Source organism: Bos grunniens, chromosome 12 (assembly GCF_055505025.1).
Source record: "Bos grunniens cultivar Pamir isolate PY7600 chromosome 12, Bosgru_T2T1.0, whole genome shotgun sequence".
Taxonomy (NCBI): Eukaryota; Metazoa; Chordata; class Mammalia; order Artiodactyla; family Bovidae; genus Bos; species Bos grunniens.
The window spans coordinates 77213219-77232470 of record NC_141176.1 but is presented as its reverse complement, the minus strand read 5'-3'; the positions used below and the strand labels follow the sequence as shown (position 1 = coordinate 77232470).

Sequence of the window (19252 nt, the reverse complement as noted above, 5' to 3'; positions counted from 1 at the left end):
CCTGTCTATCACCAACTCCTGGAGTTCACTCAAACTCACATCCATCGAGTCAGTGATGCCATCCAGCCATCTCATCCTCTGTCGTCCCCTTCTCCTCCTGCCCCCAATCCCTCCCAGCATCAGAGTCTTTTCCAATGAGTCAACTCTTCCCATGAGGTGGCCAAAGTACTGGAGATTCACCTTTAGCATCATTCCTTCCAAAGAAATCCCAGGGCTGATCTCCTTCAGAATGGACTGGTTGAATCTTCCTGAAGTCCAAGGGACTCCCAAGAGTCTTCTCCAACACCACAGTTCAAGAGCATCAATTCTTCAGCGCTCAGTTTTCTTCACAGTCCAACTCTCACATCCATACATGACCACAGGAAAAACCATAGCTTTGACTAGACAGACCTTTGTTGGCAAAGTAATGTCTCTGCTTTTGAATATACTATCTAGGTTGGTCATAACTTTCCTTCCAGGGAGTAAGCATCTTTTAATTTCATGGCTGCAGTCACCATCTGCAGTGATTTTGGAGCCCAGGAAAATAAACTCTGACACAGTTTCCACTGTTTCCCCATTTTTCCCATGAAGTTGTGGGACCAGATGCCATGACCTTCATTTTCTGAATATTGAGCTTTAAGCCAACTTTTTCACTCTCCACTTTTACTTTCCTCAAGAGGCTTTTTAGTTCCTCTTCACTTTCTGCCATAAGGGTGGTATCATCTGCATATCAGAAGTTATTGAGATTTCTCTTGGCAATCTTGATTCCAGCTTGTGCTTCTTCTAGTCCAGCGTTTCTCATGATGTACTCTGCATATGAGTTAAATAAGCAGGGTGACAATATACAGCTTTGACGTACTCCTTTTCCTATTTGGAACCAGTCTGTTGTTCCATGTCCAGTTCTAACTGTTGCTTCCTGACCTGCATACAGATGTCTCAAGAGGCAGGTCAGGTGGCCTGGTATTCCCATCTCTTTCAGAATTTTCAACAGTTTATTGTGATCCACACAGTCAAAGGCTTTGTCACCACAAATCCATAGTTTACATCAGGGTTCACTCTTGGTGTCATGCATTCCATGGGTTTAGACAAATGTATGATAACATTTCCATCATTGTGGTATATTACAGAGTATTTTCATTGCCCTAAAAATCCCCTGTGCTCCATCTACTCATCTCTCATCCTACTTCCATCCTCTGCCAACACTGATCTTTTACTGTCTCCATAGTTTTGCCTTTTTGTCATATAGTTAGAATCATACAGCATGTAGCCTTTTCAGACTGACTACTTTCACTTAGTAATGAGTATTTACATTTCCTCTGTGTTGTTTCATATGTTGGTAGCTCATTTGTTTTTAGTTCTGAATAGTACTCCATTGCCAGGATGAACCAATTTGTCCATTCACCTGTTGAGGGATATTGTGATTGCTTCCAAATTTTGGTAGTTTGAATAAAACTGCCCTAGATATTTCATAGGTTCAAAAAAATGGTTTCTCTTCCTTAAAAATTAAATACATAATGAACCAGCTTACTTGAAATATGCATCCAATCCAGACTGAAGTGCCACCTCCTTTCTTTCATTCCATGCTCTCTCCATATTTACAATAATTGTTGTTAATATTAGCATATCGATTCTTTCCATCTTCTATTTTTTTAAGCAGTGGAGGAAAATGTAATAAAACACCTAAATGGATCTACAAAGAAAGGCCATTATGATACAGAGATGATTGTTTTATGGAAACTGAACAAGTTGACTGATAGAAATGGATGACAATACTTGGTAATCAGTTGCCGGGTGAAATTCTAAATTTTGAAGTAAGAAAAGTGGTTTGAGGTTAGCAGAGTAAAGGTTATGACCCAACATGACATCTAGATGTGTGCTAGAAATAGCCTCCCAGGCTGTTTTGAGTAATGAGTAGAAACTTAAGTCTCTTGGCTGTTGCAAAACAATAAATGACATACACATAAAGGTATCAAAACTTTTAGTCCAGAATTTGGTCTCAATTTAGACAGAGTGGTGTCTCTCATGGGATACAAGCAAGCTATACCACATAATTTGATTCTGAACTTTGTGTGGCTACATGGCATGGAGTTAAATGTATTTTTACAGATCAGCTCGTTTGAAGAGGTGGCACCTCATGCTCTCGGACCAAAACTACCAGCTTTGAACCAAAAGCCAGTTGCTCTTTCCCAGTTGCTTCTTTTCTAAAGCTATCACCTTACCATGGATCCTCCATCTTGTAGATTGTTGTAAATAGTAAAATAAAATATTGTCACCACCCAGAATCCAGAGAAACCCACTGCAGGGAGTAAAACAAACAAACCCCTCCCCTCCCCCCCCGCAAAAAAAAACAACTATCACTTTGATCTCGATTCCTCTGTGTGGTAGACTCTGGTCAATAGTAAAATACCATCACCAGGCAGAATCCAGCAAAACCTACTACAAAGTAAGAATCCAGAAAGATCCTACAGTTGAGTCCAAAAAAGGTATTAGCTGTCAGTGCAGTAAAGATAAGTCAATATACAGTGGGCTGATTCTGAGTTGACAGGTGATACACAACATGTTTTGCCATGAAAGAGAAATGAAGGAATGGGAATGGCCGGCAGAGCCTAATAGCTTCTTTGCCAGAATACCTCACAACTTCCTTGTTGCTTTCATCAGTACACTCTCAGCATCCAGCATTTTTTAAGATCTCCCATTTTGGTCATTGTTCAAAGCTTTCAATACCATTTTTGCTGTTGCTGCCTGGGTTTTCTCTAGTTGTGGTGAGTGGGGGCTACTGTTTGTTGTGGCACATGAGCTATTCATACTGTTCATGGGGTTCCCAAGGCAAGGATATTGAAGTGGTTTGCCATTCGCTTCTCCAGTGGACCATGTTTGTCAGAACTCTCCACCATGACCCATCCATCTTGGGTGGCCCTACCTGGCATGGCTCATAGTTTCATTGACTTAGACAATGAAACTATGGCCTGACAGCCTCTTCGTCCTGCAGCCCCACACAGGGCTGTACTTCTCCCTGGGCCATGACAGCAGCGCAGAGCCGGTGACCCGGAGGCCACCCGGGAGGTTGCGCATTCCCTGGAGGCGGAGACCTGGCGGGCGGTGGGTGCTCCACCCCCAGAAGCCTGTGGTTCTCAGGGCCCGCCCAGCAGACCCCGAAGGCGGACTGGTCTCCAACATCCCCGCGGTCGCCTCCAGGAGCAGCGGGAGCCTCACCGCGGGCAGAGCAGCGCAGCGCCGCTCCATGCCTGCCCGGCCCGGCACTATGCCGCCGCTGTACCCGAAGGTGAAGCCCAACCCGCTGCAGAAAGCGAACCTCTGCTCGAGCCTGTTCTTCTGGTGAGCACTCCCAAGCCGTGATACGCAGTAGTCAAGGTGCCCTCCGCTCCTGCGCCTTTCGGAAACAAGTGTGGACCCTCCCAATGCTGTCCTGCTTCCCCCCTGCACCCTGGGAAGGCGCAGCACGACTGGTCAAGGAAGTGGGGAGCAGGGGTGGGGAAGGGACCCGGTGACCTGGTGGCGAAGATACAGGGTCTCCGTGCCTTGCCGTTGGCAGCCCCTCCAGAGCCAGAAAACAGGAAGCTGGAAGGCTGCCTAGGGGGAATCACAGCCCAGAGGGAAAATGCACTGAACACCCGCCTCTACTCTTACAGGCTTCCCCTGAACTGTTCAGGAATTCCCAGTTCTGAACTGAAGCATCATACCCCCACCCCCTACCCCCGTCCCCAGCCCCAAGCAAGCAGCTTATGAACAGCTTCCTTTATCTAATTAGTGCCTTGGACTATGTTGTTGTTCAGTCGTTCAGTCCTGTCCAACTCTTTGCAACCCCATGATGGCAGCACTGCCTGCCGGTCTCTGTCCCTCACCGTCTCCGGAGTTTACCCAAGTTCATGTCCATTGCATCTGTGATGTCATCTATAAAACTCATTCTCTGACACCCACCTCTCTTGCCCTTAATCTTTCCCAGCATCAGACCCTTTTCCAGTGAGTCATCTGTTTGCATCAGATGACCAAAATACTGGAGTTTCAGCTTCAGCATCAGTCCTTCCAAAGAACATTCAGGGTTGATTTCCTTTCAGATTGACTGGTTTGATCTCCTTGCTGAGCAACGGACTCTCAGAAGTCTTCTCCAGCACCACAGTTCGAAGGCATAAGTTCTTCAGTGCTCCACCTTCTTTGCCATCTTTCAGTAATGTCCCCACCTTTTCCCACATGCACTGTGCGACAGTGTGTTCCAGCTCCACTGGGTTGCCTCCGCCCCCATGTCTATGACCATGTATTTCTTTCCCTCTCCCTTTCTCACTGTGTGGCTCTCACTGTATGACCTGGTTCCTAGTTGTGGCAAATTTCACGTGGGTAAAAAAATGAAAGGTTTTTTTATTTAATGATTGGAAACACTATTCTTGACCACCTTTTGCTTTTGCCTGGGACACACAGTCAGGACTGGAGGATTTATTTGATCAGCCCCTTTCCTTATTGTGGATATCTCCACTTCCACCTTTGAGGATCACTCTGGGGATAGGGTCCCTGAAACCTGTGAGGTCTTTCCCAATCTCTAGCCTTCAGAGAAGCAGTGCGTGGTCTTGACGCAGGTGGTCCTGCCCAGGAATCATTTGGTCCTGAAACCACTGAAGGGTCCCTGAGCCCAGAGGAAACACACAGATGAAAAACAGCTCAGAGAGTTGCAGCTCTTAACTGAAGTGTTCCGTGTGGTAGCTGGGCCACTGACTATGTGGTCCTGAACCTTTGGGCTTTAATCACACTTGGATGATTACTAGTTGTTTTATTTCTGGACCCTAACCCATTTATATTTCCCAAATTTCTAGTATTTCCTTCTTTTATGGGACAGTCCGGGGGATCTCCAGGGATTGGGAACTCCTGTGCTTGTTTTGATGGTGGTATATTTAGTGTGTGTAGCTTCATCTCCTGGCCATTTGGTGGCCCTTAAGGAAAGAGGGGCCTAGAAGAAGGAATATGGGTGTGGTTACTGTAAATAATAATAAAGTAGGAAAAAATTCTTAACTTCAGGCAGGGCAAGGAACTTTCCAAACACCTTCTGTTTGTGAGTTTTCAAAATGTGTGTGCCTGGAAATGGGAAGGTGAGGACTTTTCATTGATTTGAGTAGGCACCCATTTCCAGTTTTCCTGCTGGAGGGAAAGGCACTATTACCTCTTATTTTATACTTGAAGGCACTGAAGCAGAGAGGTTGAGTAAGTTGCTTACCGCCACACAGCCAGTAAGTAATGGAGCAGGATCCCAAGTCAAGCAGTCTAGCTCTAAAGACAGTGTTCCTTGTATATGTAACTGATGTCACCAAATTGCTCTCCCGCCCTGTGCTGGGCTCTGAGCCCAGGCTAAGATTCCTTATCTTGGCTGAAGAGGTTGTTTTTCCACTCAGATTCCCACAGCCAATAACTAAATTGATGGTGAGACTGGAACAGCACAAATTTTATTCAATGATCAAAGAATGGAGAAGCGAGAGCTTAGTTTAAAAATCAACTTCTCAACACAATTTGGGTCAAGGTAAAAGCAAGGAAATTGAATCAAGCGAGGGAGGAATATTCATGACTTATCTGAGAATAAGGGTGTGGTTTGGACCTAAAATTGAGGCAATACTCATTTTTAGTCCTTGTGTGGGTTGTTGTCATGACCATTGTCAGCTGTCACGGCATGGGTGAGTATGCCATTTAGCATACTAATACATTACAGTGAATGCATAAATGAGGCTCAGGGTCTAGGGGAGGTTAGGTTTTTCCCCATTTTGGGCCTGAAATTGAAAGTTAGTCACACAGTTGTGGCCAACTCTTTGCGATCCCATGGAATTTAGCCCACCAGGCCCTCTGTCTGTGGAATCCCCAGGCAAGAGTACTGCAGTGGGTTGCCATTTCCTTCTCCAATTTTGGGCCTAGCTAGTTCTAACTGGAAAAGGCAATGGCAACCCACTCCAGTACTCTTGCCTGGAGAATTCCATGGGTGGAGGAGCCTGGTAGGCTGCAGTCCATGGGGTTGCTAAGAGTCGGACATGACTGAGCGACTTCACTTTCACTTCACTTTCATGCATTGGAGAAGGAAATGGCAACCCACTCCAGTGTTCTTGCCTGGAGAATCCCAGGGATGGGGGAGCCTGGTGGGCTGCCATCTATGGGGTCGCACAGAGTCGGACACGACTGAAGTGACTTAGCAGCAGCAGCAGCAGTTCTAACCAGTTTTTATTTTTCTCTGTAACTTCCTCCTTTGAGCTGGAGACTCAGACAAAAGCAGGAAGTGCAAGTGAAAGAGTTAGTCACTCAGTTGTGTCCAACTCTTTGTGACCCCACGGACTGTAGCCTACCAGGCTCTTCTCTCCATGGGATTCTCCAGGCAAGAATACTAGAGTGGATAGCTAAAATAAATATGATTGTCACCTGCCTGAAATCCCAATTTCTCACACCTGGGTAAAGACCAGATAAAATGAATGATGCAGTTGCGGATACACAGACCAAAGAGCAGGAGAAGGAGAATAATTGTAAGGGGTCCTAAGAATGGCAGAAACCCAGGAAGCTGAGATTGCCCTTTTGATAATGTCTCAAGTTTGTTCAGTCAGGGCCCTTCTTGTTCTGAGTATTTGATCAAGTGACTTTCTATTCATTGAATTTTTATTGGAGTATAGTAGATTTCCAATGTTGTGTTAGTTTCTGCTGTACAGCAAGGTGAATCTGTTATACATATGCATGTATACATACATATACACACTATTTTTTAGATTCTTTTCCTATGTAGGCCATTACAGAGTATAGAAAAGAGTTCTCTGTGCTGTACAAGTAGTTCCTACTTAGTTATATGTTTTATATGTTATAGTGTATATATGTCAATCCCAGTGTCCCAATTTATCCCTCCTCTCACCCCCTGGTAACCGTAGGTTTTTTTTTTTTTTTCCCTACATCTGTGACTCTAAGTCTATTTTTTAAAGAGTTCATTTATAGCCTTTACTTACATTCCACATATAAGCAATATCATATGATATTCGTCCTTCTCTGTCTGCAAGCAGCCTTCTCTAACAGTCAGGTTGCATGCATTTGACCACTCATGTTAACATAGAAACAACAGGAAATAGTTGCAAGGGCACAAACTACTCCTTGATCAGCCAGCAAGTAAACAGGAGCTATGCAGTGGTCAAGTGTCATGTGGACCAGAAGCCCAGAGAAGATGTCATCTTTCTAAAGTTAGAGCTGGGTTCTTTAGTTGCCCAGGCCAATGTTCAGGTGCTTTTATTTAAAATAATGTTGGCTTTATAAATTGCTTCTCGTGCTAGGCTCACCAAGGATGCTACAAGGGCGACAACTCCTTCCATTACCAGTCCAGTCCAGCTGCCTCCTGACTAGATGAATGGCTCCATTTAGATGGGAGGTGGGGTGAGTGTAATTAAAATCTGAATGTGACCTGGATCGGGCTGTGCGCCTTATATAGCCCAGTATCCACTAGTAGAGTTATCTTGGAGACAGTTAATGGCCCAACGTGGGTGGTCCTTGCCCCAGGGGCCTCGGGGCCCCTCAGGGGTGCACTGTCTTTGGGTTTTCTTGAGTCATGTTTAGACTAATGGTGGTGCCCTTCCATCCAGGATACTGCCTCTATAGACCAGACCCCTCCAGGTCTGGTATGATCCTGTTCCCAGAGCCCTTGGGCATGGTCTGTATCTAGAGTCAGCCATGCCTGGAGGTGGAGGGCTCGTCAGAAAGATTGGTTGGGCCCCAAGAAAACAGTGATTTGACTAACACATACACCTTTGCTGGGGTGGGGTGGCAATGGGTGTAACCTTGATATCCCTGGGCAGAAGCCTGGGCATAAAGGAACTGAACTGTAGGTTGGTGATGTTGTCAGCTGTTAGTGGAGTTTCCTGGAAGTATAGGGGGTATATTTATTCCCTGATCGAGGCTGAAGGTGGCAGACCCCACTGCTGCTGCTGCTCCTAAGTCGCTTCAGTCGTGTCTGACTCTGTGCGACCCCATAGACAGCAGCCCACCAGGCTCCCCTGTCCCTGGGATTCTCCAGGCAAGAACACTGGAGTGGGTTGCCATTTCCTTCTCCAATGCATGAAAGTGAAAAGTGAAAGTGAAGTCGCTCAGTCGTGTCCAACTCCTAGCGACCCCATGGACTGCAGCCTACCAGGCTCCTCTGTCCATGGGATTCTCCAGGCAAGAGTACTGGAGTGGGGTGCCATTGCCTTCTCCGGGCAGACCCCACAGTCAGTAAAATTTCAGCCCTTATGAAAGTCTTGTGTTACATTTGAAAAGAAATTAATCTGCCAGGAAGTGATAATGAAATGTGAAACCTGAGTTCTATTCACAGAGCCAAAGAATGAATTCCGGGAACTCGGAAACACACAGGCAAAGTTTATTTTAGAAGACAGAGATACAAAGTCCTCAGCATAGACACTGAGAGGGGGTGAAGAGCCCCCAAAAGGCAAGGATTATAGCAGTTTTATATCTTTTAGTATTGACCTGTATGTTTTTGGTTGACTCATGACTTTAATATACGCGATTTTTGACCAATTAATTTAAACGTCACAATGTCCAGTTTGTCAATTTTATGGCTTTCTTGGATCCCCCAGTTTCTCAGTTTCTCTAGACATTGCAATGCCATCCCTCGACCCTTTCTCAAGACCCCAGACCATTATTTAGGGACCAAATGTATGTTTTAAGAGCTAGTGGTCTTCTTGGAGTTAGGGCTTTTTTTTTTTTTTTTTTTCCCCTTGATAAACTGGACAGCAGTTAGTGATTGTCTTTTCCTGGGTCTGAATGCTTTATGACCTTCCAGACCAGGGAGGCATTCCTCTGAATGACTGGAAATTGGAACAAAGAGTGAGATGCCTACTTGAGAAGAGAAAAATTGAAATTAAAAAAGGGATTAAAAATTGAAATTAAAAGAAGTCTTACACTGTCTAGCAATTTCTGCTTTAATTATAGGGAGGACGATAAGAAAAATTAACATATGAAGTTTAGTTGGAAAGATGTTACTTATCTTTAGGACATCTTCAGAAGGTCAGGGTCAGAAGGAGGCTCTTGTGAGGGGAGTCTGACAGGGCTGTAAGGAGGTCAGGGTCCAGAGCCTGTTGGACTCAGTGTGTTGTATTGTAACGTGATCCCCTGCAAAATTTCATTTGTGTTATTAGTTGAACTAAGGAGGTCTTGGGTTGTGCTTCCCTGGTGGCTCAGAGGTTAAAGCATCTGCCTACAATGTGGGAGACCTGGGTTTGATCCCTGAGTTGGAAAGATTCCCTGGAGAAGGAAATGGCAACCCACTCCAGTATTCTTGCCTGGACAATCACATGGACAGAGGCTACAGTCAATGGGGTCGAAAAGAGTTGGACACGACTGAGCGACTTCACTTTCACTTTCAAGGAGGTCTTGAGACCACAAGGTCGCATCTTATGTGAATATGACTGGAGGCATTCTTGAGTCTGGTGGGCTTCCCTTGTGGCTCAGTGGTAAAGAATCCACCTGCCATTGCAGGAGACACAGGTTCAATCCCTGAGCCAAGAAGATCCTCTGGAGGAGGAAATGGCAACCCACTCCAGTATCCTTGCCTGGGAAATCTCATGAACAGAGGAGCCTGGAGGGCCGCAATCCATGGGGTCACAAAACCAGTCAGACACGACTTAGCCACTAAACAACAACAGCAAAATCCCTGAGTCTAATACAGTTCAGAAAATTTAAGTGCTTGGTAATACAGGAACACATCTACAGCCTTATCCACAATGGCCATTCAGCTCTATTCTGTGCTCCTGAACCAAGGGAACTGTATTTTGATTTCTAAATGTATTTTTCTTAATAATTAAAGTAGATGTACAATGTATGTTCAGTAGAACACAAACAGGGTATTTTAGTTAAGTTATATTGTGTGTAAGCCAGAGTGACTTGCTGCTAAGTCACTTCAGTCGTGTCTGACTCTGTGCGACCCCATAGACGGCAGCCCACCAGGCTCCCCCATCCCTGGGATTCTCCAGGCAAGATCACTGGAGTGGGTTGCCATTTCCTTCTCCAATGCATGAAAGTGAAAAGTTAAAGTGAAGTCGCTCATCGAGTCCGACCCTCAGCGACCCCATGGACTGCAGTCTTCCAGGCTCCTTCGTCCATGGGATTTTCCAGGCAAGAGTACTGGAGTGGGGTGCCATTGCCTTCTCCACCAGAGTGACTTACTGACACCCTAATATGTGTGTTTATATGTTTGTAAGCATATGTCTAATTTTCTCCCTACCTGTTTGTATATTTAAAATGTAGTTTTTTAAAAAACAATATCCATGAATGTAGGATAATAATTAGACAAAGATGTGTAATTTGGATATATGTCACTTTCCTTTTAATTTTTAACAGGTGGCTAAACCCCTTGTTTAAAATTGGTCACAAACGGAAATTAGAAGCAAATGACATGTACTCAGTGCTTCCAGAAGATCGCTCCCAGCACCTCGGAGAAGAGCTGCAAGGGTGAGCCCAGGCAGGAGGGAGAAAGGGAGGGAGAGTGAGAATTTCCACATGTGGCTAAAGGTGTGGCCAGAGTTTTGCCTTCCTCTGGGGTCTTCTGAGCCTCCTTCCTTGACACTGAACCCTCACCCCTTCACACTGACCCCAGGCTTAGCCCACTTTGGAGGTTGGGGGAGCCTGTGTTCCCTGTGTGAGTGGACATGGAGGGAGCCCACAGCCATGGCCCTGGAGACCTAGCTCTGTCCCAAGAGGTGGGGTCCCTAGAAGACAGTGTCTGCCCTTCTGAACTGCTCATGACCTGTGAGTTCAGCAAAGGTTAGCAGGAACTTGTTTCTAGAATCTGGGACTTTTCTCTGAAGACCTGGTCTGGTGCTTTTCCTGGTGCTTCAGTGTCTGCACTGCTCATCTTTTGGGACCCTGCGAGCATTTAGCCAGCATCTATGGGCAGCCATGGAGTGCCCTGTAGTGAAGGCTTGTCCTCTGCTCTGTCCCTCCTCTGTTTTCCTGCGGCAGGGCTGTTCCTCACTGTGCTTTGTCTCTCTTCGCAGGTACTGGGATCAAGAAGTATTGAGAGCCCAGAAAGATGCGCGGGAGCCTTCTTTAATGAAAGCAATCGTAAAGTGCTACGGGAAATCCTACTTAGTTTGGGGAATGTTAACATGTCTTGAGGTAAAAGCTTTTCCATACAGTGCTTTGCATTTCAGTGTACGTGGGTCAGTCCTGAGATGGATGGACTGAGGCGGGGCGAGGACAGTGGTTTAAGGTCTAAGGGTAAATCTCATCTAGGAATCATGATGTAGATCAGCGGTTGCATTTCTCTTTAGAACAGACAGGTGCTTAAAAGACTTGACCTCTGGGGATTACTATTTTTCTTTTAATGATCAAAACATAGTGTAATGGAAAGATAGCACCGGAAAGGAAAGATATTTTATACCATGTTAGGATGTTCTTGGTGCTCAGTATAAATACTGAGTGATCCTGGACCAAAATAATATCTTACAACCTGAGGGAATATGTGTCCTGTGGTTTGGAGGAAGTAAACTTCAGAGGTCAGAGATGAGAAGATGGCAACAAATGTAACAGATTCCAAAACAAAGGCCAGAAGCAGAGTTTTAACAAAGCATTCGGACAATAATTTGAAGTAGAGGATTTATGTGGCAACAACAGAACTATGTTCAGCAACATGGAACTGAACATTATTTTTCATACAAAGTTAAAAGCACATTATATTTCTTTCCTGACCACTTGCCCAGTCCCATCTCTTTGAGAGAGACAAGCTTCATCATAATTATTTCATCTGATTGATGACTGTCATTTATAACTTTATTGCTGCTTCTGTCTCGGGTATTCCTTTGGAAAAGGTGTATGGATTCATTACATATTCTAATGTATTGCCTATAGATTGTAAGATAAAGTCAAACACATATCTTCTGATACTTTTTTAAATTGACCTGCCCTTATACGTAGAAATGTCTCTTAATAGTAAGCTTCCCTGGTGCTCAGAAGAATCTGCCTGCAATGCAGGAGATCCATGTTCAGTCCCTGGGTCAGGAAGATACCCTGGAGAAGGAAATGGCAATCCACTCCAGTATTTTTTCCTGAAGAATTCCATGAACAGAGGATCCCGGCATGCTCCAGTTCAGGGGATCACAAAGAGTTGGACATGACTGAGCAACTATTACTCACTCAAACATGGAGTCGAGTCCAGAATAATGTAAGACATTTTACAGGTGCTCAGCAAGTAATTGTTGACTTTTCCAGGTCACATCTGATAAATGCTTTCTAAGAAAGGATCATCCTGTTCCTGGGGAACAGAACGTGGGGCCTTGCATCTGGGCTGGAGCTGCCAGAACGTCCAAGAGCTCTTCCCTGGGGTGTCCCTGGCACACCCTTCCCTAGGGTGCCCTCCCCATAGGCCAGGTCATCCAGGCCAGACTCCTACATGGGAGGAGCTTCATCTTCACCATGAATTCTGTGCACCCTCCATGCTGGTTTCTGTCCTGGCTGTGGGGGTGCTTTGCTGGTTGAAGGGTGATCTTGGTAGCTTGGCATTGGCAAAGGGTGGAGGAGGGGATGTGCAGGGAAAACTAAAGGCAGAAAGTTGTGAGGTCAGTAACCTCCATGACCCTGAAGATCCTGGGTCAAGATCCCCCAGAGGACAGTCCACCTGGGGACACAGTGTCATCAGCCCCCCTGTTCTGGCTGAGCCTGCTGGGGGTTTGCTGCAGGTCCCCCTGGGTGGCTCGTGCTCTTCGTGGTCCTTTAGTGCTGCCTTAGGGACACAGGCAGTCTGTGAGTGTGTGAGGGCAGGGGGGATGGAAAATGCTGCTGCTGTAAAAGGGGTGTTTTAGGTGGAGGTGGTGGTGAGCTGTCCTCAGTCCATCGTGTTGGGGGTGAGGTGGGTGGGCCAGGTGGTTTACAGGTGGGCAGCGTGGCTCTTGTTTAAAGGCTGTGCTGGACTGAAGGGCACTGTGGGCAGTGGGCAGCTGGGCAGGTGAAGCCCACCCCACACAACTGGAAAGAGAGAGAATCTGTCAGCTCCCAGGTGACTGGATGGTCCTGGGGGATAGAATTCTCGTTGATGATAGAAGTGGATTGGGATTGTGCCAGAGGGTGGGACAGGTATATGGGGCAGGGTGCCGCCTTTGAGAAGGCACTGATCACCTCGGTACTGCAGTGCCTTGTGAAGAGCAGGGGGTGGGAGAGGGAGCAGGAGCCCATCAGGCTGCCCCAGCCCTTCTTTGTCCTGTGTGCAGCTGTCCCAGTCATGGAATTTCCACATAGTCACAGTAAGTCTGTTTGAAATACACAGTTGGCATGCTGGTGTGGCCTGTTTGTACAGGATTTCCTGACCTCACACAGCAGCGCTCTCATGAATTCTGTTTATCAGGAAACCCTGGGGCCTTGGTGTCTGCCTGTGGCTCATGCCAGGTGCCTGGTTGGATGAGTGGTATCCAGGTCTGATCATATCCTGGAGCAGGTCTTTCTCTGCTGTCCCTGGTTCTCTAGTTTCTCTTTGTTACTGGATGCTAAAGAAGCTTAAAGTCAAGTGGGTCTCAAAGCATAGCCCATGTGGCTGGGTTTGAACTGAGCTGCTGGTTTTTCTTGCTGTCCTGGGCTGTTGGCTCCTTGGGTGGGGTCGCTAAGTCTTGGATGGATTCCATCCTAATATGAGCTTTGGTTCTTGGCTATGGCAGCTCATGGGAGAAACAGACATAGAGGGAGAGGCTGCAGGACCTGGAGTTCTTCCTGAGAGCAAATCTGCCCCACTGTGGTGCTGGGAGTGTTGGTTTCAAAGTTGTCCAGCCCCTGGAATACATCCTACTGAAAGTGAAAGTGTTAGTTGCTCAGTCGTGTCCGACTCTTTACTACCCCATGGACTGTAGCCTGCCAGGCTCCTCTGCCCATGGAATTCTCCAGGCAAGAATACTGGAGTGGGTTGCTTCTCCAGGGGATCTTCTTTTTTTTTTTTTAATTTTATTTTATTTTTAAACTTTACATAATTGTATTAGTTTTGCCAAATATCAAAATGAATCCGTCACAGGTATACATGTGTTCCCCATCCTGAACCCTCCTCCCTCCTCCCTCCCCATACCATCCCTCTTGACCCGGGTGTCAAACCTGGGTTTCCTGAATTAGAGGCAGACTGTTTACCATCTGAGCCACCTGAGGGTCCATAAAGGTCCCTAGGGGCTGCATAAGGTGCAAGTGATAGAGCTCCAGCCTCTCTTTTAGGAGACTGGTTTTGGGTGGTCATGGTGGAGAAGTGGGGAGTAGAGGACCTTGAATGTAGGGGCTCATCTGTGTAGTAGTACTACTGGCACTAGTAGCAGTACTACTTAGTTAAATAACTGATTTTATGAAGCAACTTCCCATGTTGTGATCTATCTGTACTGCTTGTCGGTCTTTGTATTTTAGACAGTGGAAAATGTAAACTCAACCCAGAAGTCTGTAAAACACAAACGTGTTTCCTTGCTGACCTCCAGCCCTCTTTCAATTCCTTGGGTGCACAGCATGCCCCGTGGATCATCCATGGTCCCAAGCAGTGTGCTCCTTCCACCCACAGCACGAGTAGGGCCTCCCAGGTACTCCTGGCGGCACCAGTGGGAAAAAACAGGATGACGCCAGTCCAGGGTAAGGCTTTTAGGTTTCAGGATTTTGAGATTCGAAAACCTCTGTCCTATGAGAAGTGAGGAGTATCTCTACTCCTCAGAGAAACAAGTACCAGGCTGTGGAGCACTTGCCGATCACCCCTAATGAGAACAGAACAGCCACAGAGCTCCCAGCACCCTGGCCCCTGTGTGCACCTCCATGGGTACTGAGGGTGGAGAGAACAGGTCTCTGCCTGCCTGTGGCCCTCAGGGTGGAGAGGAGGAGCCTGAAGCCTCTGCCTGGGCCTGAGTCACAGAGACCACCTCCCCAGGTCATCAGCACTTCTCTCTGAGAGGTGAGGTCTCTACCTGCTGGTGTGTAAGTGGGGTGACCTCAGAGAGCCAGAGTGGGTTCACCCAGTCCCTTCCTCTGAGAGGGGAGGAGTGGCTGGGAGTTATGTCCTCTTCCCAGGACCCTAAAAAGTGGCTTGGTCTTGTCTGGCCACTTGGCCTTTGTCTGAGGCCACTTTTACTGATGGTCTCTGGTCCAGGTGGAGGTTGGGAAGCATATGTTTGTGTAAATCTTCACTTTGGAGCTCAGCTGATGGGCAGGAAGTAAACAGAATCCTCTGTGTCCCACAGTGGGCTTTATGCCTCAACTCACAGCTGGTTCCCCAGGAGCTGAGTGGTCTTTGCATTTATTTCCCAATCCTTTCTTCCATGTGTCCCTTACTTTGCTCAACCCAGGAGGCTGAGGAGTGGCTGCTGGTGGCAAAGATACTGTGGGCCGAGAGCAACCACTGAGGACCACACAGCAAGGGAGAGGAGGAGGGGGCCTTGAGCCAAATGGACGGGGACCTGCAGAGCAGACCTGCTGTGCGCCCTGCTGGTTCCTGAAAGCATAGTGTTAGCCCTTAGGTGTCAGTAATACCCACCGTGATAACCTTGAATTACAAATGAGGGTGATGCTTTTCAATCCATTTTCTTTTCTTTTTCTAAGTATATGTAAGTTTTTATTGCAAAATTAAAAGAATTTTTTTAATTGAAGTATGATTGGCTTACAAAGTTTTATTAGTTTCTGGTATACATCATTAGTGATTTAATATTTGATATAGTACATAGTAATTTTAGTTACCAACTGTCACCATAAAATCTTCAGGTCAGTTGAGTCGCTCAGTTGTATCCGACTTTTTGCGACCCCATGAACTGCAGCATGTGAGGCCTCCCTGTCTATCACCAACTCCCAGAGTTCACCCAAACTCATGTCCATCAAGTCGGTGATGCCATCCAGCCATCTCATCCTCTGTCATCCCCTTCTCCTCCTGCCCCCAATCCCTCCCAGCATCAGTCTTTTCCAATGAGTCAACCCTTCGCATGAGGTGGCCAAAGTATTGGAGTTTCAGCTTCAGCATCAGTACTTCCAAAGAACACCTAGGACTGATCTCCTTCACAATGGACTGGTTGGATCTCCTTGCAGTCCAAGGGACTCTCTAGAGTCTTCTCCAACACCACAGTTCAAAAGCATCAATTATTCAGCACTCAGCTTTCTTCACAGTCCAACTCTCACATCCATACATGACTACTGGCAAAACCATAGCCTTGACTAGATGGACCTTTGTTGTCTCTGCTTTTTAATATGCCTTCTAAGTTGGACATAACCTTCTTTCCAAATAAACATCTTTTAATTTCATGGCTGCAGTCACCATCTGCAGTGATTTTGGAGCCCCCCAAAAATAAAATCTGACACTGTTTCCACTGTTTCCCCTCTTTCCCCATCTATTTCCCATGAAGTGATGGGACTGGATGCCATGATCTTTGTCTGAATGTTGAGCTTTAAGCAAACTTTTTCACTCTCCTCTTTAACTTTCATCAAGACGCTCTTTAGTTGTTCTTCATTTTCTGCCATAAGGGTTATGTCATCTGCATATCTGAGGTTATTGATGTTTCTCCCGGAAATCTTGATTCCAGCTTGTGCTTCGTCCAGCCCAGCATTTCTCATGATGTACTCTGCATAAAAGTTAAATAAGCAGGGTGACAATATATAGCCTTGACGTTTTCCTTTTCCTATTTGGAAACAGTCTGTTCTTCCATGTCCAGTTCTAACTGTTGCTTCCTGACCTGTGTATGGGTTTCTCAAGAGGCAGGTCAGGTGGTCTGGTATTCCCATCTCTTTCAGAATTTTCCACAGTTTGTTGTTAATTGTGCTTGCATGTCTCTTCCCCCTCATCATCTATTCTCTTTGTCCAATGTCTAAGCCCAATTCTCAATATCAACATAATTATTCATTTGTTGTAGCTTATAAAGTGACTTCTGAAAGCAATCTAATATTTTTTATTTTCTTTTGGAGTTCATACTGTGTTCATTTGGGTGTATCACGCAGAGAATGTGTTTTTAAATTATTTTGTTTCAAATCACTTTTGATAGTTCTTTTTTGTATGGCTCTGCAAACCAACAGAATGGGTGTATATATTTAGGTACTTTTATGTAATTTTACTCTAAAATTTTAGGAATTGCTTTTTAAAAATTTAGTAATTTTATAATCATAATTCTGTATAATGTTTTCATGATTCCAAAATCAAGAAAAGGTTACTTAAAGAAGTCTGATATCATTGTTATCTCTATTCTAATTCTCCTTCTCCTTTTATAGATAACTTTCCAGGCTAATTTTGACTCATCTTTTTATTAATGTTTCTTAAATATAGTTTTTTTCTGAACATTTTATTTTTCCAACTGTGCAGAATGAACATTTTCAATTTTAATATTGTAATCTCTGGACTTTTCTGGAAGCACGAAATGTGCAATGGAACTCTGGTAAAAAGTCTTTGTGATCATTGTAATTCCTTGTAATTCCTACAGATTAGGTCTGCAGCCATTCCAGGCTCAGATGCCATGACAGTGCGAGAGTGGAGGTTAGCAGATACTTACATGCGGTTAGTTTCCGCCTCCAGAATCTACAGGGAGAACCTTCTCCACCCTAATCAGTTGAACCTAAACCAGTTTCTGGAGGCTGGGTCTTGGGTGTCAGAGTACACCAGTCCCCTCCCAGGTGATGCTAAGGTGTGGTCAGGATGAAGACCAGTGTGTAAGAGACGAGTGAAGGCTAGTATGTCTGGAATCCTGATGGTTATGATTTCCGCAGTTTCACTGCTTTTCCTCCTTGTCTTTGGTTTTTTCTCAACTCTACATTTTGTCACCTTTCACCCACTTCTAAAGATTCTGTCTATTGGTTTTTTCCTACAGGCCCATTCTTTTCTGCTTATATGTCTCAGTCAAGCATTTGGTAAAACTTTGATAGCTTGTTTCTATTTTTGTGTTTTTGTCCCCATGAATGAGATATGGGGAAGTTGTGTGAGAAATGTTTCAAGTACATTAAGGTGGAGAAGGAATTCTACCCACTCAGAAGTTTTAGCATCTAAGCTAACCCTGCAAGAAGTTACCCTAAGAAGCAAAAGGTGGGACCCACTGTCAGGTGCTTTCCTGAGGCTGAATACCAAGGACTCTACCAATAAATGTCTATCTCGAGCTTCCTTGGCAGTTTACTGGTTAAGACTCCATGTCCCCGGTGCAGATGCCAGGGTTTTTTTTTTTTTTTTTAACTATTTATTTAAATTGGAGACTAACTACTTTACAATATTGTGGTGGTTTTGCCAAACATCGACATGAATCAGCTGTGGGTGTACATGTGTTCTCCCATCCAGAACCCCCCTCCTACCCCTCCTACCTGCCTCCCTACCCCATCACTCTGGCTTATCCAGAGCACCAGCTTTGAGTGCTCTGCTTCATGCATCAAACTTGCACTGGTCATCTGTTTTACATATGGTAATATATATGTTTCAGTGCTATGCTCTCATATCGTCCTGCCCTCTCCTTCTCCCACATAGTCCAAAAGTCTCTTCTTTACATCTGTATATCTTTTGCTGTCTTGCATATAGGGTTGTTGTTACTGTCTTTCTAAATTCCATATATATGCATTAATATACTGTACTGGTACTTCTCTTTCTGACTTACTTCATTCTGTATAATAGGCTCCAGTTTCATCCACCTCATTAGAACTGACACAAACACATTCTTTTTTATAGCTGAGTAATATTCCGTTGTGTATATATACCACAACTTCCTTATCCATTCATCTGCCAATAGACATCTAGGTTGCTTCCATGTCTAGCTATTGTAAACAGTGCTGTAATGAACATTGGGGGTACATGTGTCTCTTCCAATTCTGGCTTCCTCAGTGTATATACACAGCAGTGGTATTGGTGGGTCATATGGCAATTCTATTTCCAGTTTTTTGTAAGGAATCTCCACACTGTTTTCCATAGTAGATGCTAAGGTTTTTGATCCCTGGTCAGGGAACTAAGATTCTGCATGCCACATTGTATGCCCCAAATAAAAATTCTGCCTCAGATATTCAGACTCTCAGATAATCCTGCATAATGGATGTGGTGGTATTAAATTCAGTTCTTTTAAAGATCCTTTATGCTTTCAGATTTGTGAAGAATTCCTGTGAGAGAATAAAACTATATGCTCAATTGGTTTGTGGAAAGAATATAAATGTGGTTATAGATTGATGTCGAAGGGGAAGGGTTTAAAGGGGCAGTGTTTGACCTTGTTCCTGCTTATCAAGGGGATGCTACCCCGCGTCTGAGGTCAGGGGCGGCAGCCAAGAGTGCCAGGCTGCGACAGCGCAGGAGCAGCCGAGAGGAGCTACCCCATGCACGAGGCCAGGG

The 19252-nt window shown here is 45.3% G+C and overlaps 1 protein-coding gene across 1 annotated transcript in view; it reads left to right on the top strand.

The window, feature by feature from the left end:
- The first annotated feature begins 2940 nt into the window (after nt 1-2940).
- The window catches only part of LOC147361937 (ATP-binding cassette sub-family C member 4-like), a 165705-nt gene continuing 149393 nt past the window's right edge, over nt 2941-19252 (top strand). The window contains 3 exon segments of the mRNA XM_086330255.1: nt 2941-3315; nt 10327-10437; nt 10983-11103. Coding sequence (XP_086186381.1) covers nt 3221-3315; nt 10327-10437; nt 10983-11103 — 327 coding nt within the window. The 5' untranslated portion in view covers nt 2941-3220.